The following is a 23,450-nucleotide window of genomic DNA, read 5'->3' on the forward strand; positions in this document are numbered from 1 at the left end:
CCCCTTGATATAAGCCATTCCTTGAAGCTTTTTTCTTGAAGGCACTTTGCTATTTCTCTGTGCTTGGACTTTGTGCTATTTTTTAAGATGGAACTAATACTGGAATACAGAACTCCAGTTAGACGGAAAACTGTAGATCTCTAATGACCATGGTTTGCTTTCAGGTCCTAAACGTAATTGCTGCCTTGCCAGCTCATGTTATTTTCCCCATTGGCTTGTATGCTGCCAGCATGTCACCTCTTATATCCCTTCTTCTTTTTCTATAATATATTGATAAGGGGCAAACTAGGAGGTCATAAACTGGCAAAATTCCCTCTAGATTCCTCGGAGTGTTTTTTCTCACAGACACCCTTTGGGTTTGGCCTATTGATGAAAGGCTGTCATGAAAATGATGTCCTTTGCCCTAGAGCTTTTTTGCTAGGCAAAACCCAGTCCACAAATTTTATTCCTAAAATATCTGAATACTAGATTTGCAAAGCACGCAGATATAGTGCATGGTGAGGTATTCAGCTTGGTATTCAAGACCATTCCTTTGTGAGGTGCTTTGCAGCCCTACTAATGCTATTTGCTGGCAAATTTGTTTTTGAATTGATTCTTATATAAAAGTCTTCAGGCAGGCAACATTTAAAGAACATTCTCCATTAGTCCAGACAACTGATAAGCACCAAGAGGAAGTTAGCCTGAATTCCTCTTAAATAACACTGCCAGCCATTTGAATATCACATAAAGATCACACGAGCACTGCCTGTCTATATCTTAATGAGTGACTAACCCCACATTATTTCCTGAGTGTTTATAGATTGCTCCATCCAAACAATGACCATTCAATTTATTAGGAGTTTTTTACTGCAGGATTAGCTAATGGCTTCTCCTGAACACTTCAAAAGAAAAAGCTGAAGCAGTGACTGCTATATAAATAGGATGAATGAAAAGTTATTTACAGCGAGATATTTCTAAACAGAATTCTCAGTTGTGTGTTTTCTCTGAGCCAGAAAGAGCAAGCAGGTCCTATAAAAGCTCTTATAAGCAATTTGGAAGTTTTTTTGGAGGAAGGAAGGGAAAGGTTGGCAATAGTTCAGTTTTACTGGTTAGTGGAGGCAGCTAGCTCCTGCTGTTTCACAGTGTGAAATTACTTGCTAGGCCCCCAGAGTGACACAACCCAGATTCATCCTGGCACACACCAGTGGTCATGAAAGAAAGATGTTTGTATGGAAGGAAACATATTACATTTTGTCTGTGGGGATAAAATACAGCATCCACCCCAGCCATTCTGATTCTCTAGTGTTTGTACTACTGCTGCTTCTCTTGACTTTTGCAAAAGATACTGCAGGCATCTCCTCGGCTTTAAAAATGCAATTTTTTTTCCTTTCCTAGATCAAAGAAATCACAATTGTCTGCTCTTGTTCTGTGAAAGTTGTCACTGGAAAGTTGCATAATCAGCAGGCAGATTAATGTACTTAATTTAATGTACCTAATTTATCAAAGGATTGGGGAAAGCAACAAACAGCGTGGGTTCTTGTGCATACCCATGCAAAAGTATTCCCTCTTCCAGGTGGTGAGTTTGATGGTGAGGTTGAGAACTTGAACACTGAAGGGTTCCCTTTCAAAGCGGTTGTGACTGGCACAGGAGTGCTCAAGGGTATTCACCTCACCAGCTGCCTTGCTGCTCCATCTCTGTGTTGGACCCTCCCTGGTGCACTGTTCAGATCAATAAATAGCCCATGTCCCCATGGACCTGGGCTGAGAGATGGATGCTGGGAGAAACTCAGCTGTCCCAGAGGGGCCTGAGCATCTCCCTGTGTGTGCAGTGTGAATGATAAACACTGGTACCCAGGGGAAGAGCCTATCTCCAGACTGCAAAGTCTGCAGCCACAGAACACAGGTTTGCAGAGTGTGCTCCTGTGAAAGCAGTGGTAAGATAGGGAAAGGCTTCTTAATACCTTTTAATTGGTCTTATCCTTTTGTGTTGATGGGAGGCTGCCTGGCTGCTCCTCCAGAGATCTGGGATGTACACCTGGTACCCCAAGCTGAGAAGCCAGAAGCACTGCTCTCCATCTGTGCCCACTCTTACCTCCACAAGCAGTCCCTTCTTCAAGTGCGATCCAAGAGGTGGTTGGGACACAAGTGCATCTTCCTTGACTGTCTCACATGGCAGGTCTCAGGACCATTTCCAAGGGCTATCATCATATGTCTGTCAGAGCTGGGAGGGAACAGGGAAACAATTCAATTCCTGCTGCAGCCCCAGGGGCTGGTGAAGTGAGGATGCCTATGATAATGATTATATTCCTGTGACAGCTGCATGGTACAGATCCTTGGCCATGACTAATTGCCTTTCCAGGGAATGCCTGGGGCTCCTTGGGGGATTCTGTGCTTTTCTGATCCCTAATTCTTCTTGATATCTCCCGACTGAGACAGAGGCAAACCAGGATTCACTTCTTGGGGTGTTTTAGGATGACTGAGAGGCAGACAGGCTTAGAAGCAAATGAAAAATATGGCATGGGGAGGAAGGGAGGAGAAGGGAAGAAAGAAAAACATTGTAAGCCACTATTGGTTGGGAATCTCAGCTCTTCTTCATAGGACAGATATAGCCTTCCACTTGGTCACCCCCAAAACCATGCAAGGCTGCAGGGATGAAACCAAATGGAGACAGTTGCAGAGCAGGCTGTGATTCAGGATTTTAACTGATCTCTTTAGAGTGCCCTGGCACTTACCAGCAGAGCCATGTTTTCCTAACAGCTTCAGAGGACCGTTTCTTCAGGAGGCACATAAGGACCCTTTTGACAATGCTGGAAAGCCCTCAGTTTCTCAGAGGACACAGAGCAGGGCAGACATCTAATCTCTCGGGAAGCTGCTTGCCCTTAGGGCTCTGATCTCACACTTACATCACTCCCAGGGGTGCAGCCTTGATAATATATGAGAAACTCCAGTATTTCCCACAAGTGGAAACCCAGGGAGCCTCTGAGAACTTCTGAGGTCCAAAGCGATTTCATCAGCTTTTGATGAAGCAGTGCCTGTAGTTAAAGAGCACACAGGTGTGCAATGCCATGCAGGAAATGACAGGGCAGTAAAACTTCTTAGTTGTGCTGCTGAACATGTCTAAATGGCCTTGTCCCGTGATTGAACAGAAAAGGCAGCTGTTGTGTAGCACCAGCGGCAATGCCTGGTGAAGAAATTTTGAAAAACAAAGCTACACACATCTGCAGCATACTGTGATTTTTTTTTATTATTTCACTTCTGCTTTCTCCATTTCACTTCTAGCCTATAGTTGATAGTGCAAAAAAATGTTTACTCCTAAGAAGTATCTGGGCAGGATCTAGAGGAGCTGTGGCCATGGCTGTGTAATACTTCCTGACAAGGTTTTGCCATCCCTATCACTGGCAGTGGCACCACAAGCTGCCTGTCTGATGGGTCCATGGCCACCAAGCTCCATCTGTCCCCAGCACTGTACAAGGGGAAAGCTGACACAGGGATGAGCACCACAGGCATGGCTGGGGCAGCACTTCACAGGCTGATTGGGATGCAACAGAGCCTCCAGGATGATAGGGAGCCCTGGGATGCAAGCATATCCTGGGAATATCCCAGTTTTGAGAGAAGAAACATGGAGACTAAACTAAACAACAAATGTGCAGAGGTACTTCCATCTGATGTGGCAGCATGTGCCAGGCATGCTATGGGGGTATCACCTCACTGTGTGCAGAGGAAGAGGCTTTGCTGCCTGCCTCACCTGAAATTTGCAGGGTACAGACAAAAGGAAGGGACAGTAAATTGCTGCTCAGTGCAAGCACCCAGGCTGCACCTCATTCCAATACAAGGAGATTTGTTTCCTGGAGATTTGTCACCTCACACATGGTTCAATCCCACAGTGGGCTGAGCAGTGGGGCTGAGCAGCTGTACCCCAGGGGTGAGTGCAGTTAGTAGGGGAGCAGGCTGCATCAGAGGTTTCTTTAGACCAGCCTGCCCTCTCCTCATTAAACCCGGACCTAGTCCTGCCATCTCCCTCCACCACTGGCTCACAAACTGGAGGTCTGCAGTGTGCACATGGCAGGAAAGGAAGGAAAGTGCTGGGTATGACTGGCTACAGTTGGGGAATTCATAAAGTAGCTAAATTCAGATGGCCATAAAAATTTAGATGACCATAAAATGCTGCTGTAATACGACTCACAGCCATTTGAGAAGGATCACCCAGTCATAGAAGATGCTGGGGAATGCTTTATAGGTCATAATGAAACAGATGTAATCATTTTGTTTATGCTCATAAAGTGCTTTGCTTTATGTTATAGGAAGTAAAGCAGTTATTTTTCTGATATCTTAAATACTGCAAAGTAAAATTAAATACAAGGAGTTGGATTTTTTTATCTTTGTAGCGTATGCATATTCTGGAAATCAGCCTTTTAATGTCTTTTATGATGAAATATTCCCCAGTGTGATCTGTCCTCACATGGATCTCATCTCAGTGACACAGATGAGGATGCTGCACTCATAATTTAAAGTAAATTAAATCCAGACTTTTAACTGCTGGTAAATTGCCAGAACTATGCTTAGACAAGTTTCTGTCACTGCTGTGCTCCAGAATGCATTTCAGTTTCATTTTGCACATTAAACCTTAATGGTCACCTCAAAAATAATTTGAATGGAAAATTAAAAGTTGGCTGTTTTTTCCTTACTAGAATAAGGAATCAAAACTGAAGGGATTTGTTTGTTTCTTCAAAACAAAAAGAATAAGCATTAGCATGTATTGCTAACGCAGTAAGTATTCCTTCTAAAGAAACTTTTTTTTTAAGTATTCAGGCACACCTAATATAAAGGCACATAAGAAGTAAAATAGAACAATCTGTTGTTATTTAACATGGCAAATACTGTTGAGATACAAACACAGTTAAGTTTTCTCTGGTAACTAAGCAACAGAAGAAAATACCACTTATCTGAATTGCTGTTTATTCTACTGATTTTTAGCTCTGCAGTAGTGATTTTTATCCTTTACACCTCAAACATAGAAAGAACAACTGTTTATGGTATGGCTAAATTGTTTAACAGAGTGTTTGATGTAGGGGCAAATTAGACATCAGAATAAATGTCTAGGACTGCTCCAACTAGCCATTAATGACTTTTGGTCTTCTCACAAGTTCTTCACTGGATTATGCAACATAAGCAGGCAACCTCTACAGACTTAGGCAATTGCAATAAAATGGACTACATGAGGCATGAAATCAGAATAATTTCGTTTCTCCAAAGAATGCAAATGGTCTCTTAATCATGTGTATCATCCAAAGGACTTCTTAGATAAAGCACATAGCAACAATGTAGTCTTTGACACTTCTAAACTGAAGACTTTCTAGAGCAGTATATATTACCATCAGATGGATGATTTCATTATGGTGAAAATCTGCAGCAAGTGCTCAGAGCCACAGTCAGACTGGACTCACATATGGCTCTGCACTTGCACATGCACATACTTGTTGTGCACACTGTCTAAATGAGCAGCAGATGAACATAACTTTTAAAAATCTCAAAAATGTAAATTTATTTAAAAAGTTACAGGACTGGAAGAATGGAGGTAAAATCAAATAACAAAATTTCGCGTGAGAATCCCAGAGCAGCTCAGAAGACTGGAAAACATTGACTGAGCTAAAGTAAGTGCAGCAAGAGCAGTCAAGTCCCACATGCTTGGGAACAACATATCCACCAGTAACAAGGGTTTGGTTTCTCTTTTTCACTTATAAAAAGCCTCAGCTATCTGTATGAAAAAGAATGGTGTCTGTGAAGCATAATGGAGCAGCTTCTGAAATAATTTCTTAGAAGCAATAGACATAAGCAACACTCAGGTACTTTGAAGTAAATTGGGGAAAAACTCAAGCTCTGTTAAATCGCTCCAAAAGCATCTTCAGTTTCAATGATACCAAGTTATTCACCAAAGGTCTTTTATAAAAGAGTTGTAGGCAGGTTGGAAATCCTTAGCACAGGTGCCAGTGGCACCTAAACACTCTTCCAGAATAACAGACTGAGGATTTGTCTCCTGTTTGGTAGGTATTCTGGGAGCCTCCTTGCCTACCTTGTACTGGAGCAAGACCTGGGGAGAAGTTGCTAAGAATAAGGGAGAAAGGAGTTAGAATTTTCTTCACACAAGAAAAAGGCACATCCAATTATGAGCTTCTGAAATATCAGCTGGATTTTAGTGTGCTGATTGGAAGTTACACCTTGCTCCTGCAGACAGGTATTAGGTTGGTCAGCTGCCAACTCCTGAGGAGAAAAATCTGTAAGATTATTTTCATTCATCCAAGTTAATCAAGCTGTGGTCAGACAGCACTTTAGACATGGAAAGCACTCCTATAAATATTTGGTATTATGCTATAATTACACTACCTTATCTCAGTTAAATACACAAGTGGGCATGCTTTAGTCATAAGTGAATTGTTACCAGAATTATTTCAAATGTATGTATCTCAGTCTATGCTGATCATCCTCAAGATTGGTATATGAATCTGGAGCAAAATGAGGGCTCTTGATTTTGGAAATACTGGAGAGCCACTGTCTTATCAGAATGAATGTTTCTTTCCCTATGACTGAAATACAATTTTTTCCCAAATTCAAATGTAGGCAATTTTTTATTTCTATTTTTCTTGCATCCCAGACCCTGTTGTGGACATAAGGAGTAGCCTGGTTTTCTGTTTGTCTCTTTTACTTTACTGCTTTCCATCATTAATATAATGGAAAAAGAATGTCACTTGGTCTTGTCTCAGATTCACATCCTTAAGGGTTGTGCTTTATCAAGGTCTGTATATTGGGCTGTGCGATGCACTGAAATAAATTAAGACAATTAAATGCTGAAAAATTCTCTACTTCCTTCAAAGGTGAAGACATTAAGACTCAAATAACAATACCTGTGTTGCCATCTTATTAAAAGTGGTATACTGCTTCTCACTCTGTTGTATTAATTCTGAACATAAGCTTCTTCAAATCAGCATTGATAACCCAAGCAGTGGTTTGTCTTCATAAAAATAAAATTAAAAAAAAGAGAGAAAGAGAGAGAGAAAGAAAAAAAACCTTTCAAAATAAAAAGGTTTTGATATTGCTTTTTCATAGTATTTTTCATAGAATCACAGAGTGGAAGAATGCCTTTGGTTGGAAGGGACCTTTCTTGAAAATCATCCAGTTTCAATTCCCTGCCATGGGCAGGAGCAGCTTCCACTAGACCAGGCTGCTAAAAGCCCCATCCAGTCTGGCCTTGAATACTTTCAAGAGTGGGGCATTTACAACTTCTCTGGGCAACCTCTTTTAGTGTCTCACTACCCTTACAATGAATAATTTCTTCCTTATAACTAATTTAAACCCACCCTCTTTCAGTTTGAAGCCATAACCTTCAGCATCCTTCAGGTACTGGAAGGCCACAGTAAGATCTCCTTGGAGCCTTCTCTTCCTCAGGCTGAACAACCTCAACTCTCTCAGTCTGACTTCACAGGAGAGGTTTCATAAGCCTCTACCTACAAAATCTCTAAGAAAATCTGTTATGTCTGAGTTCTTCTACACAAACAAGAGAGCTATGAAATTGTAGGGTCTTTCTGTGGAGTGGATGAAGTGGTGTCTTTTTATTTGGTTTTACTCTTCTAGTGAAATAAGAGGCTTTAAGACAAACTTGATTTATTAGACAAAATAGTTACTTTACTAGATGGCAGTATTACTACCACACTTCCCATTTCTGCTTCTTTTCCCTTTTATTTCAGGTGCTCTAACTCTCGATTCTTTACTCTTTTCCATCTCTTTTCCTATCAATTAAATGCTCTTTGGGAACATGGATAGGCAGGTTTTGTATACTTGTAAAGCACCAGCAGAAGACTGTAGTTGACTGAATGCAATCACAACCAAAAGAATAACATTCACATCTGCTCTTTCAGGTTCATTGACATCAATTTACCTAAGACATTTTGCAATGCAGAACTCTATACTACTTTTTCCAATATCTTTCTGGAATAACTGTATATTAGAGTCACAGCCTGGACTCACATAAAAATGTGAATTTCTACCAAAAAAATACCAGAACACCAAAATAGAAAAACCCTTTAAATCAGGAACTACCTCTGACTGTGTCTGTATGGCATTTGCAGACAATAGGCCTCCAGTGAGGTTTTCTGAAGTGGAATTACATAATGCATATATATATAAAATGGAATGTGTCACTGCTGCAGTGTTAAGCTATATTTGGAATCCACTACAACAAAGCACTTTCTCCCATTTTTTTCTTCTATATTTCACAATCAGAACAAAAGTGTCTTTGATATATGAATAATTTTATTAGACCTTCTTTTTATTTTACTAACTGCTAATTTGCACACCTAACATCAATTGCTGGTGCAATTAATTGTGGATGCAAATTAGAATGTTTAGCTGTCTAATCACCTGATTGTGCCTATAAATCAGTGACAGTAATTATGTGTGTAAATGTTCATTTCAGCCTGCAATTAATTTGACCAAAATTGAAAGGACACAAAAAAAAAAAAAAAAAAATCACCCGAGGCTGAAATTTGGTCCCCAGTATGTAAAACCAGAAAGTATCTTCCCCCTCCACGTCTTGTGTTTAAATTGCAGAGAGCTAAGTAGACAAAGAGCAATGATTCCCCAGTCCCCAATAACTCACTGCCAGTGTTTCACAATAAAGTGCAATGGGAGAGGAAATATTTCCATACGGGTTCATTAATCACAACATATTTGCCATGCACAACCACTCTGCAGAGCAGGTAAAGGACCCTAGGGGTCCTCACCTGCCACAGTATGTCATTTTTGTAATAGGAAAAGTATTTTTTGTACAAATGCTGTAGAACTGAAGTTGCAGATGGCTCCACTGGCAGAGCTAGAGCCTCCTGGCACAACTTTCAGCAGCCACAGCTCCTTTAGGAATTTATAGCAAAGGTTAGTGAAATCTTAAAAGAATGATGCTGAAGATGCTGTCTGGTGCCATTATGTGCAATATTCCGAGGTGTCTCCTTTGGGAGGACATGTTAGGCAGGACAAACCAACCCCACCCAAACAATAAACTGCAGAAGGAAATAAAAGCCTTACCTGTCCCTGTTGTGCTGCAGGACTTTAATGAGAGGTCTAGGAACAATTAAATGGATCGTGACTGAGAACCTGTGGGTCCAATGGACCCCATTAACAGAACTGTGCAGCAAAAGATGCCTTTCCAGCTCAGTGGCTTTCAGATCTGGGCAGCAGGCCATTCCACTTTACCTAACCCCAAAGACACCAGAGAGGCCCAGTTATCCCATCATACTCTGACCCATCTAGACCTGCTCAGTGTTTTGCATGAAAGTTACAGTTGGTGTCTTGTTTACTGTACCTCTGTGGTCTCAATCTCTGAGCAGTTCATTGCTGCTTCACTCCCACACGGGACTTTGATAAAATTCAAAGCCACCTGGTGTGATTTTAATTTAAATGTGAGTTTAATGTGTTTTCCTTTTATATTGCTGTGATGTGCATTGTCAAGAGAAATGCTGCAGGCTCAGATCTGTCCTCTCAGCTGTTTCTCTGTGTTACTCCCTGGTTTTGTCTGGTGAATATTCCTGAACAAAAAAAATGCTGCTCTGCATAGAGTGTGCATTGGGTACAAAGGAGTATTAGGTCATTCTTCAAGGGGGCAACCAAGTCTTGGGCTCCTTGCTAGTCAAAAGCCAAAAGTCTTCTCATCAGCATAAAACACCTCCAGAGTTACAGCTGAGCAGAGGTTAGAGGCTGCATGCAACCTTTGTAAAAGGAGATTTCACAATTCACCATGCTCCACCAGTTAGGAAAAGGGTTTTAAGACAAGAACTGGGGAAAGAAGAAATACTGGAATACTTTATATTAACTAATTAAAGCAATTCATATTGAAAGTGGTTAAAATTTACTAAACTTTTTCTAATTATAAAATAGGATCTCACTTAAAAAAATTGCTGTGAAAACATATTAAAAATATCATAAGAAGATGATGCCAGGAACAGGATATGAAAGATACCTCAAGAAAAAAAGAGAAACAAGGATCCATATCAGTTAGTAGCCCCCTGGGCTACTGCTGTAGGACACAAGGCACCCTGATGCAAGACAATGCCTTAATCTTCAAAATTTTTCATTAAGTGAGACTGGGGATTTTCTCAGCCAGCCTTAATTAGTTTGGAATGAAAATTGCAGGAACAAGGTGGGAGCTTTTCTGACACAAAATATCTGAGGCCAGATCAGAATAACAGAGCAGATCAAAGGCCACCCAGAGTGATCACTGTGCTGTGACTCAGGTGTGTCATGGGAGGCTGCTGCACACTCTGCAAGGGTCACCACAGGCATCACAGCATCTGGGTACTAGCCTCCAGAAGACCTTCCTTGCTTCCTAAAATCACTCATTACTCCTGCAGCCACCAAAATCTGAATAATGAGCTGGTTGCCAGGTGTTTTTCCTGCTGATTGCACGGGGCACAAGAGCTGAGGGGCTTTGCCTATTGCTTCCTTTATCTGCTGGTTACTACGGGGAGCAGCAGCAGCCTGTTGGGGTTCCTGGCTCCTGCTGCTGCTTCCTGCTACTGCTGCAGGGGAGCTACCACAGTGAGTCATTTCTGATCTCCAAGGGAACCCACAGCCACATCTCCACGCCTTCTAAAATAGGAACTCACAGCTACATCTTCTCTCTGACTAAAATAATCAAACTATGAGAAAAAAACCACGATACATTTGGCAGTATCTGAAATACTCAGTGTATCAGATGGGTGGAAAAGAAGAACAATAAGTTCTGCCATAGCAGAGCTACAGGCTAAGACCACCTCAGAGTTGCAGTGAAGGTGGTCCTCCAAGTCCTAACACAGCCATACAGAAAAAGATTAGTTCTTTGCAAGTTCTCATTAAAGAGTCCATTTTGTTCCTCTCATTATTTGCAAAACCTCTGAGGAAGGCCATATAATCAAGATATCACCTGTATATTTCAAATTAGAAAACTGGGTCCTTGAAAGAAATACTATTTAACAAATAAGTCAATGTTAAGCTTTTTAATGGCCTTATAAAGTTTAGTTTACTCTTATCCCATCAGCTATTATACATTGAATTACAATGATCTTTTTAAATGAACGTTCATTATTTTGAAGTGCATTGAACAAAACATTGTTTGCAAGCAGAAGTATAACCCATAAAATACCATTCTGTGCTTCTGTAACCACTCTCTTTCACTTCCAGGTATTTTCACACCATGTACTTGGGTATCCGGAGTCGACAGAGTGGAGAGAATGACAGATGGCGGTTTTATTGGAAAATGGTGTATGAGTATGCCGATGTGAGTATGCTGCATTTGCTAGCCACCTTTCTGGAAAGTGCACCACAGCTGGTCCTGCAACTCTGTATTGTTGTACAGACTCGTACACTCCAGGCTCTCCAAGGTAGGGGTTCATTTAATCTATTTATTTTTTATAATTTTTGGAAGATGTCATTTCCGCACATACATATTTATCCTCTGTTCAGACTGCTGTGTGCCTTGTAGTCCTGGCATTAGAGCAGATCTTGCCTGCTAGCTGCTATTTAGCTGTTAACAATAACTCTGTCAAGAAAGCCTGTGTTATTAGAGGTTTTTTTTGCCTTTCTTAATGGCCTTGGGTTGTGGGTAGGATTTAAAATGTTTTGCTTTCTGCATGTCCTTGTAATAGAAGAGCTCTTCTGATTATCCACTGGGCCAATGTGAAAATTGCATCAATCAAACTATTACTCTTCTCCCCATGCTTTTTTCTGTGAATGTTCAAAACCCTGCAAACTGCAGTAATGAGGTTCATATGGCATTATGCAAAGCAGGAGATGGCACAGGAGATAACAGCAATTCTGTGAAGATAATGCCAATGTTTATGCCCATCAGCTCTCGGCCGTGCTTACCTGAAATAATACAAATCATCTCTCCACTGGTACTCATTCCTTCACACTCTGGGTTTCCTTCTAAGGTTGATGCTTTCAGCAAGTGTGGTTACTTCTTTAAAATGGTAAATGCATCCATATGTCCTGCTAGATGGCTTTGTCAGTCGGTGATAAAGATATTGGAATATCTCACTCACTATTGCTTTTTTCATGCTGCTTTTGGCTACCTGACAGCTGTCCTTTTGTATTGTGCCATTGTTTTGCCTTATGGCTGCACCTGGACAGAATTTTTTAGCAAGGGAATGAGGTGAATGAGAACTTGGAATCCAGAAGGTGACAAAAATGCCATGAGGCAGTGAGGAGTGAAGGGAGGAGGGGAGAATGAGAGGGACAGAGGGAGGAAGGAAACGCAGAATTTTGTCATTTGCTTTTAAGGAACAGCTCATGTGCTTACCAATGTACAAGAAGAAAATGTGACAGCTCCATGCTCCAAGAAAATGTTGGGTCTCGTTAGCTTACTATGAGTAACATGCAGTGAGTCTGATTGGCTAAAAAAGTATTGGGCTCAAAGTGGGTAACTGTGTGAAGATTTTGATCCTGGGCATTTTCCTCTGGATAAATCAGAGGCTTTACTTTTACAGAGCTCTGAACTGTCGTGTAATAAAGAGCTGTACTTCTTCTGGTGTTTTTTTGTTTCATTAGATCTAAAACTCTGCTACCTTAATGGGAAAAGAAAACCAGAGTTTCTATTTTAATTAGTTGGTGCTCTGTACAAGGAAGTTTGCCCATGCACTTCCTACTGCAACTTCTCAAAATAAGGATGTTCCACTCATTCAAACTGATATCATTGTGGAGAAGGTACTATCGCTTCAAGATTTGTCTCCCCAGAAAAAGTGAGTCCAGACAAAGACTTAGGAGAAGAACATAGGCAGAATACTGTATGGTCAGCTGTAATTTAGCTTTCTTCATAAACTATTAATACAGAATGCCTCTCGCCCTCATTTTAGTGCAATAACAGATCTCTCTCTGAGAAATGAGCCTGGTGAGTAGACACTAAGCCTGTGATACACTCTGCAAGTGGTTGCTAATTAGAGAAGACCTGAAATGCCTCAATTTAAAAGGCAAAAATGGTTCCTGCACTCCGCAATCAGCTCTGTGAAACCAATATATCAGAAACCAGAAAGTAATAAAACTATAATCATTGATTTCAGCTGAGAAGGTTGAAGGTATTTACTTATGCTCTCTTCCCCCATATTTTTCCAGCCTCCACAGAGAAAAGGATCCATTTAAAAAAACTAAGAAAATTAAACAAGGTGCTAGATTTTCTTAAACAGCGGTACCATTATACTCTCATGATAAAAGCTAATATGTTTTAGCATCTTGCCAGCTGTGAAAATCTTTCTGTTTTCTCTCCTTTCTTAAAGAAATGATAAGGCTAATGCATTGCACCCCAGGATGGTGGATTAGCTGTGAGGCTGCATAAAAAGAGTATAATTTTTCTCAGTGGTATCGTGTTACAAATAGATGCTTTAAAAGGCCCAGACATAAGGTATTTGCTTCAGCTAGCTGTCCACTCACTGAGCCTCTTAGAGAGATTTCCAACATGGGTCAATAAATAGGGTGTTTGACTGATTTTCTTTGTTTAGGAAATGCTACTGGTTTTTTATTGTTTTTGATTGTTCTTTTAGTTCTCTGTCCCACAGGACGAAGTTATTATGAGAATTGTTAAGTGACTTTGCCGATCCATGTTCTTAAGAGTTTATGACTTTCACAAACCACAAATTTGGCATGGGAAATAAATGGTCTGTAAGCAGGGTATGTCTAATATTAAACCATTAATTACTGCAAGAAAAACTTTTAAGTATTTTTATCTATGAAATTCTATATTTTCTATTCCAAATGCAACAAAATAGCATTATTCCCAACAGGAGAATGCTATCGGCCTTACTGAAGAGTCCAAGTTTTGCAATGGGTGTTGTCTTGGTTCAGATTATTTCTAATTTCATTGACTATGTCCTGCTAATCAAGGGAAGAAATATGTGCAGATCTGTACATGGATCTTTATGGGGATCATGAACAATATTGTGAGATATCTGCAAAACCTTCCCCTCAGTCTCCCATGCACTGCAGTACAGACCACCTCAAAAGCCCTGAGGATACACCACAGTGATCCTTTAGCACTTACCTGGGCTCCCCAGGCATGAATTTAAAACTGCAGTGTAAGCTTATAGCAAGGATTATGTACCCCTGTATTGTGACCCTGCAGCAGAGCAAGGCTCGTGTGGGAGACCTTCTGGAATGTCATCTCTCTTCTGCATCCTCATCCCGAGATAACTGGGTAATAGTAACACAATAGCCAAATTATCATCTAAATCCCTCATTCTTCTTTAAGATTTCATCAAAACTGGCACATTTAGAGGCAATGCTCATTCTTATTCGGCCTACAATCAGCAGCCAGGTCTCCTGAGTGGAAGGAGTGAAATTGCTTGTGGGGGAAGCTGATGATTCCTAGGTGCAAAGTTCTCCAGAAGACGAACAACTTCAGTTTGACAGTGGACTAAGCTGGAGCTGTGCTAATACCCCTATTACCTCCACCTTTTCCACTCTGGTGATTCCTTTGAGTTTGAAGAAATATCTGCTCTCTAGAAGACTGACTGATGTGCCTTGAAATAGGTAATTTTCTTCACGGGAATCTGTTCCTCCTGCCTTTGCTCTGAGCACAGCCAAGCTTCCTGGGACAGTGGAATATCAACAATGGATAATGCCAGCCCTGGGGAGGCAAGGGAGGACATGGCATCAGGGTAAAGAAGGAAGGTCAGGGCTGTCCCTTTATGTGGCACCTCATCTTGAAGTCCTGCCACCAGACTAGCAGCCGTCCCTTGTCACTCTTCTTTTACTTGCTTCAGTTTTCCCACTATGCTATTTGATTTTAGAAATGCTTCTCATCTTAAAATGAGTAAACTCCCAGCAAGAAAAAAATCCTGCTGACCATCTGATTGGAAAGAGACTCCCATCACATAGTTATCATACAGATACTACTTTCCTATTCAAGGTATGGTATTCTAACCACATCTAGATGAGCAGATAGACAAGATTACTCCCTGGATTTACCACAGATTTCATTATTTATATCATATTAATTAACACATTGCTTAAATTATAGATTAGCTTCTCATTCCTGTTTACTGCATTGACAATTTTTTCTTCATCAACCCCTGGGAGGTTTGTTCTGGCTTCTCCATACAGTGCTATTAATCAAAGTCTCTATCAAAGTTTAATCAAAATCTAATCAAAGTTTATGTCATATAAAGCTGCATTTCTTAATGGGGACTGACAGTAGTGCCAGAAGCAAAACAAAAAGTTCAGACCAGTTTATAAATTCATCAAGTTTCATTGAAGTCACCACACACCACAGAGCTGCTGGATTCCGCTGCAAATGCATTTCCAGGAAATCTCCCTGGCCAAACATTTTCCCATTTTCTACCAACGCTGTTGGAAGCCCTGTGCTGTTTATATGCTGACACTGCAGCCAGTATACAATGGTTACAGTGCCACCAAGCACCATTCTCCAGTGCTTCTGCTCCAAACAAATTGCTGCTGCTGCCTGAGCTGAAGAAGAAGCTCAGAGACTTGATAGCAGTTTCTGACATGGCTGATAACTTCTAACTTTATCTGGCAGAAGCAAATGATGTTGTTCACTAGTTGTTTATAAAAGTCCTCTGGCAAAGCTCAATGTTGTGCATCAGGAATTCAGACTTTTCATATCAACACAGTAAACTGAAAATCATTTAAGTCTACAATTTTTTTTGTGAACAACGTTATGCTTTTGCACAGCTCTTCTTTTTTGTTACCTTCACAGCAATTTTGGATTGCTCTGTAAAACTCTGCCTACATTTGCAGTGCCCTAGAAATAAATAAATAAATAAACAAACAAACAAACAAATAAATAAATAAATAAAATACATAAGTCTGATGCAATATTTTATACAATTCAATGTATATTTGTATGGAAATCAGGTGCAGCACTTGAGTTCTGGGCAAGTTGCCATTACTTTTCTCTGTGTTGTCAAGGTACTGCACCACTGCAGCCCAGCACCCAAACTTTCCACAGAGAAACTAAACCAGAGCAACCTAGAGTTACAGATTCTGCTTGATACTTGGCAAAACAGATTTCCAGTGACAAGGATCAACAAGTATCCACAGGTCTTTTTGCAAATTTTAAAAATGTTTTCTTGTGCTCATTAGGATAGAGGCATCATGTCATCATACCCTTGTTTCTGATAGTCCAGGAGAGGTTTTCCTGAAGGCAGTCATGTCATATAATCCATTTCATACCCAGATTACAATCTTAAAATTAACAATTAACAATCTTAAAACTAGTTGTACCCTTAGTATCTAATATACCAGTTGAAAGTTTAATTTTCTGATTGATATAGACCTGCTGATGCCTGTACTGACTTTTTAATTTTATCAGCAGTCTGCTCATATTTATTCTAGTGCCATTCTTGTTTTCACACTTCTTCCTTAAGGAAATGGAGTTCATACAATTATATAGCCCATTTCTGTCCCTCAGTCCTGTTTTTAAGAGCTTCTGATTCATTGCAGTATTTCAATCAGTGTCAGAGAACAACCAACATATCAAAGATAATTATGTTTTCTTAAATGTTGTAAAAAAACCCCAGTCAATACAAATAAAAAATAAATAACAATAATCATAATTTTTTTAAATATTTTTAAAAATTGAGAGCCTCCACTACAGGGAAAAGCAGCCAGACTGCAGACAATATTTTTTTATTACCAGTCATCCCAAATATGTATCCTTCCAGACAAAGAATAGCACTGCTTTCCCCTGCCCAGTGGGACTGTTGTGAGTGACAAATGGGATTGGGGAATAAGAAATACTTTGATGGAAAAGTGGAATCATTCCTCCTGTTGTGCATTCTTTCATCTCATGAGAGGTGCTGAATTTTCTTCATAGACTTTTCCTTCCTCAGTCCCAGTCTGAATTCATCTTTGGTGTTTACAGATGACCAAGACAGCACAGAAGACTCCACATGACATTTATCCAAAGCTCCCATATTTCTCATGGCAATATCTCACTAGGTATGATCTAGGGTTGCAATTCCCTGTTCCCTCAGGTATTGGAATAGTTAATTCTAGTTAATTCATGATCCTTTAAAACACACAGGCTCTTCTAGTGTCATGTCACTCTGATGAGGCTTCAATTACATTATGAAAATGTATTAGCAACTAAATGCATGTAATGAAATTTTGTCTCTTTTCTACTTTTCCAGCCTGCAAGGTGCCCCTGATTTTTCCACATACCACTCTCCTTTCCTACATTGACAATATCTCCCAAACACTTACTAGTACATTATGTTTTAAGCAAAGGTCATTAGGAGAAGTGTTCAGACAAGATTGGTTCCAAGTGCAATCAGTATTGAAAAAGTAAGAGTAACTCTACTCCACCTCAAGTGTTTTTATTAGGATTTTAGCACAATCTGCAGTATCTTTCTTTAATTCCTTTACCTGCCTTATTTCTCCTCTACTATTCCCTAACCTCTCAAGCATCACCAGCACTTTGCCATTAACATTGTAGTCACTATTCTGCCATTTGACATACTAGATCTGCCACATTTTACTTGTTGAGAAAGGGGTTATAAGAGAAAGCTATTGAGCTATTCTAGACTCTAGCTCTCTTATGACCTACTTAATTTTTAATGTATCCATTCTTTTTCATACACTTCCGTGCTTCAAGGCCAGGTTGGACAGGGCTGTGAGGAATCTGATGTTCCTGAAAGTTGTCCCTGCCCATGGCAGAGATTTGGAACTAGATGATCTCTAAGGTCCCCTCCAACCCAAGCCATGCTATGGTTCTAGATTTACCTTTGTTCTCAGTTAGTTATTGCTTTAAAAGCTGCTCTAAAGCTTTGTGTTGTTTTGAAGCCTACATGGTAGCCCTGCTTCAGCCAGGTGCTTGTGAAATGCCACCTTTTCAGTCACGTGGCATCACTTCTGAGTGGGGATAGTTAAGATGCTTCTCACCAAGAGCAAGATTTCATACATTGGGTTAATTTGAATTCTGAGACAGAGAAGTTTTGTTGGAAACAAGAAACTTCCAGTTCCTTGGGTGTAAACAAGGAACTTCCAGTTTTGCTTCCATCTACAGTAATACAAATTTCCTTTCTGTTTTATTTTCTGCCAGCTGGCTGTCTTTGAGCTCTTATTTCAAGAGCCCTTATGGAAAATTGTCCTATAAAGCACAGCCTTTATTGCTCATCATTCTTTATTTTTTATTTCCATCAAAGAACCATTTCTGAGGTAGGTTTTGAGGCTTTTTTTTTGAAAGTTTTTGGGTTTCAGTGCCCAAAAGTTCCAGAAATCCTTCTGTGCTTTGCCTCAAAGAAAATCCAAGTCTCCCCCACAGAGAAGCAAGAAACACAACAATTAACTTCTGCTGCCTTCACTCATTTCTCTAAAATTCTGTTAGACTTACTAACAGGTCTATTTTTGTTTATCCCTCCGTTGCATATAAATTAAACCAACATTTATGTGATTCAATGCTGTTTTGCTGCAATTAGATGTCCTTTAACAACCTCTATACTTTCCATAAATAACTTTAGAAAGAATCCTCTCTGCTTTCTCTCAGAAAAGCTGTCAGTTGTCACACCCTGGAATATCTGGGCTGCCTTCAGCAGCACTTGTTCCCCAGCCCATATCTGACAAATCAGAGGCTGCCATAACGAGACAATTCTGTGCAGAATTTCTCCCTGTAATAATGGCTTGAACAGCTCAATCCATATCCAAATTTAACTCTGGAATTCTACAGCAGACTCTAACAACTACCCACTATCTTTCCCCAAAGTGATTTTGTATGCAAACAGAATCTGGTTTTTTAGGGAACCCTTTTTGAAACATCCTGCTGTCATTCCACTCACACACACGGCTTTTGCCATTATTTCCATCTTTCCTGAATACCAGCTGTCTTTCAGCACCCATGTCCAGGGAGTGATTATGAGGCCATGGGTGTTTCTGTAACCCTAGAGGTCTTTGTAACCCTTTAATGCTTTATGTCCTGTGTTTCTTTCCTGTGTTTTCTGATGTCCAGCCCCTGTCCATTCGTCTATCTCAAAGTATGATGCATCAATACAACTTGTAAAAGCAAGAGGCAATGTACATAGGCATTGTCTTAACAAACCTGTTTTACAGGAACTCAACCCCTGAAAGTCAATCAGAGATGACTAGTGAATATTTTTATTTTTTCTGTTTAACTGCAGTAAAATAATCCTAATTTCTTTTGCAGCATTAGTAATGACAGGAAGTGCATCAAACATTTTTTTCATAATACTATGTTCTGGTGACTCTGGTTTTTACTGAGTTTATGCTGATATCTTTATCCTTGTTTATTACCTATTAACTGGTCATAAAAAGACCAGAGGATCACACAGAACTATGTAGACATAAAAGTGTGAGTTTGCATTATGATGAAAAAAATGTCATTTGTGAAGCTTGGCCACTCATTGAACACTTTTTTCCCACTCATTACATCAGAGGAAAATGAATAAACTATTTAGGTCATTCTGGGTGAATGGCAATAAGGCTTCAAACCATACCAGCACAACATCTTCATATGTAATTTTAATAGAAAAAAAGTCATTAAAAATAGTATTGGAAACATTTAGTATGCATTTTACTGCTATTTTTTTGCCCTCATTCTTCTCACATTAGCTATCCTAGCTACATTTGCAGATAGAGGTGTCTATAGCTAAGCTTCAAAAACCTGTAGGAAGGTCTCACTAAATCAGCTGGTTACCAAAGATAGTAGAGAGGTGCCTCCTTCACTAAATTTTGAAAAATCATTACATATATTTAGATATTTGAACACAACTTTAGGTACATATTTTGTCATACCCTGGAGGTATTATGCCAGTCTGAAAGAAAAGAATTATAAGTGGTTTTATAAACTTACGTTTGCACAGGAATATAATTTAAAGATTGGTTTCTCAAGGCTTTTTGATGCAGTTTGTTCAAGTAGCAAGCTGATAATCTTACCTCTGGGTGGTATACCCAGCTCAGAACAATTGAGTGTCTTGTCACAGAATGAAAGGATAAGATGGGTCAAAGGATCCTCAATCAATTATCTGGTCCAAACCTTTCTGGAGGAACAACCATGTTCAAAAATCGATCAGGTTCCTCAGGGCCATGTCTGTTTGAGTTTTGTGCATTTCTGTGGTTGCTGAGCCCACAGCCTCTTGGGTGAACTCTACTCAGTGCTCCCCACCCTGGCAAAAATCTCTTTCTTACAGCAAATCAGATTTTCCCTTGCTGCGATTTTGACTCATTGTGTGCCTCTAAGTTTGGGGGGGTTGTATAATTCTCCTTTTAGACAGGAGAAAATGGCAATTAGTTCTCTCCTCTTGGTTCACAGTCCTCTCTACCAGTCCTCCCTCAGGCTGCACACACCCAGCTCAGGCACCATAGTCCCCAACATGAGTGGACAAGGGAAGGGTTACAGATGTCAAATACCTGAACTTCTGCAAAGCCTTTGACATGATTCCCCTCAACATCCCTCTCTCTAAACTGAAAAAAGATGGAGCTGATGAGTAGACTGCTAGATGGACAAGGGAGTGGTTGGACAGTCACATCAAGAGGGAAGTGGTCAGTGGTTCAGAATCCAGATGGACATCGGTGGTGAGTGTGTTCCTCAGGGGTCCCTACTGGCACCAGTGTTATTTAATATCTTCATTGAGCACACAGACAAGGGATTGAGTGCACCCTCAGCAAATTTGCAGGTGACACTGAGCTGAGTGGTGCAGCTGACACACCTGAAGGGCAGGATGGCATCCAGAGGGACCAGGACAAGCCTGCAAAGTGGGGCCATGAGGAGCTCATGAGGTTTAATAAGACCAGGTGCTGATGCTACACATGGGTCAGGTGGGATGATACTGGGGTGTAGATACCCCTGGTATCAACATGGGCTGAGGGATGAACAGATCCAGAGCAACCCTGATAAGAAGGACTTGGGGGTGCTGGTGGGTGTGAGGTTGGACATAATCTGGCAATGTGCACTCACTGCCCAGAAAACCAACCATATCCCATGCTGGGGCAAAAGCAGCATGGCCAGAAGGGCAAGGGAGGGAATTCTGCCCCTCTGCTCTGCTCTGGTGAGATCCCACCTGGAGTGCTGCATCCAGTTCTGGGGTCCACAGCACAGGAAGGACATGGACCTGTTGGAGTGAGTCCAAAGGAGGCCATCAAGTTGATCAGAGAGATGGAGAGCCTCTCCTACAAGGGATTAGGATTGTTCAGCATGGAAATAGGGTGACCTAGTTGTGGCCTTTCAGTACCCAAAGGACCCAGGCCTACAAGGCAGATGGAGACAGACCATTTACAGGAATATGGAGTGACATTCTATGACCCTCTTATTTCAGTGACCCTTCACTGGCCTCGCTCCAGTTTGTGACAGCATTTCCAGTAATGGTGGCGCAAAGTGATCTGAACATGCAAGAGTTGTCCTTTGCCTTTGTAAGTCTTTTTGTCATTCCTCTCAGTCTTCTGAGATCCCTCTGCAGGGCAGCCCTTCTCCCCTGTGAATCAGCTGCTCCCCTCTGGTGGATCCAGGCTTTAAGGGCATTATGAGCCTGGAGGTATTGTGAAAATAAATTCTTTACTGCTGCAGGGAAAGGCCAAAAAACCCCAAAAAAAGACTTTCACATTATCTACAGATTTTTAAATTTAATAGTGCCTTCACAAAGCTGTTAATGTATACACAGTGGTAAAGAGAGCCTGAGACACAAAGTAGTGCATTTCGTTTCTGCAAGCGTGATATATTGCCTACACACTGAATTTTATTTGTTGGGGAATGTCAGAAAGTTGGTGGCATATCCTTCTGCTCCCTTTTTGTTGTGCTATAAGTGAACTTGCCAAGGAAAAAATTTCCAATTTCATTTTTGGGTTCCTGTGTTTTTTATGACTGGTACTTTTGCTTGGGGATGGGAAAAAAAGTGATGCATGCTTGGCACAGAAAAAGCTTTCCTGTGTCTAATATAGCAGTGAGAAATTTTAGTCATGGTTGTGTCTTACCCAAAGACTGCACAATACCTCAAAGATAAGAATTAATGTGAATTCTTCATCATGCAGTGACCTTTAAATCTTCAGTCACAGAGCCAAAGTGCATGTCCAGCTTCACGCCAAACACAGATCTGAATTTTCTGTCACTTTCATTGCTAGTGCATGAGTGCATGTTAGTTTGTTAATCTACAGAATTACTTTTTTTTTTTTTTTGTCAAAACTAACCAGAAAATTAGTGTTTCCTGATGAGAGTGATTTCAGCTGTAAGTTGCATGTCAAAGTGGGAATGCTGGTTTTAAAATGGGCCTCGCATGACCTCCAAGTTTAGTGGTATACAGAATACACTACAAATGATGAAATTTGTACGGAATTTCATACCTGTAACTAGTTTTATGCATATTAGTGTTTTTCAGCTGTGTGTTGGATGAGTATCAAGCTGCAAATATAAAAACCACGTTGCATTTTTGCTTTGTGCTCAGAGTTTTGCCACTATCAGTGAATAACCAGTGTTACAGTGAGACTCAAACAAAAGGTCCAGTCAGGCACAGGAGGTTCACCCCTGTGGGCAGCTTCTCACTGAACTCAGTAGAACTGTTTTAATGAACAAAATCTACTTGCTGGGCTAGGATTTATAGGAGCATTGTTTTACAAAAAGGTATTAAGTAGCTGTCTTTTATGTTAAGCATGACATTCTACCTAACCTAATGGGGATAAAAACCTATTAAGTGTATTTTATTAGTTTTTGGTTTCCTAACTAAATTATAATGAAAATGAATTTAAAATATTTTCCTTTTTCCAGTGGGTGCTATTTCTCACAGTATGTCAGTTAATAAAGTGATAAACTGTGTTCTGTTCTCTGTATATAATGAATACAGTTTAAAAACAAACCATTAACAGCTTTTGTGTTACTGCTGAAGAGAGAATTTCTAGTTTTAGTTTTGAGTGGAGCTTTTAGCATGTCATTTATGCATGGGTGGCCAGCGTGCCCTTGGGAGCTAAATAGCTTGGGCAGAAAGAATCTCGTGGTATGAGGTTACTCAATTACTATTGATCCCAGGCCTTTATAGCTAATAGACAGTGCCTCTGTGTGTTCTTCCCCACCCTCTGGACATTTCAAGATGCAGAGGAATTCTTCCATACTCATAATTGAGTCAAAAGTGTGAATTGAATGCTCCCTCAGTGTGACAGCCACAAGTAGTGCTCCCTGTCATCCTCCAGCAGCCCTCCAGGATTGTCACAGAGTTTTGCAGGAGCTCTGACAGCTGCAGCCTCCCTGGAGCTCCTACCCAGCGAAACTGAGAAGACCCAGGGGCCCTGTGGCAGGGTCAGAGAGCAGCCCAGGGACTGATTGGGATCATCCTGCAGGTGCTGGGCCCTGGGACCATGGGGCTTTCAGGGTTCACCTGTAGCAGAGATCAGCAGCAGCAAACCCCTTCTGCCAGCTGCCGTATCTCTCTGAGCAAGGATGCTGCCGTGTCCCCGGCTGTGGGGACAACACAGTGACTCATGAAAAACCTCCCAAATTGCTGCAGTTT

At 40.7% G+C, this 23,450-nt stretch overlaps 1 protein-coding gene across 1 annotated transcript in view; it reads left to right on the forward strand.

Moving 5' to 3' along the window:
- The window catches only part of XKR4 (XK related 4), a 212,206-nt gene that overhangs the window by 126,543 nt on the left and 62,213 nt on the right, over positions 1-23,450 (forward strand). Inside the window, exon 2 of the mRNA XM_030239743.2 lies at positions 11,182-11,381. Coding sequence (XP_030095603.2) covers positions 11,182-11,381 — 200 coding nt within the window. The remainder of the gene's footprint in view (positions 1-11,181; positions 11,382-23,450) is intronic.

This window comes from Serinus canaria, chromosome 2 (genome assembly GCF_022539315.1).
Source record: "Serinus canaria isolate serCan28SL12 chromosome 2, serCan2020, whole genome shotgun sequence".
NCBI classification, from domain to species: domain Eukaryota; kingdom Metazoa; phylum Chordata; class Aves; order Passeriformes; family Fringillidae; genus Serinus; species Serinus canaria.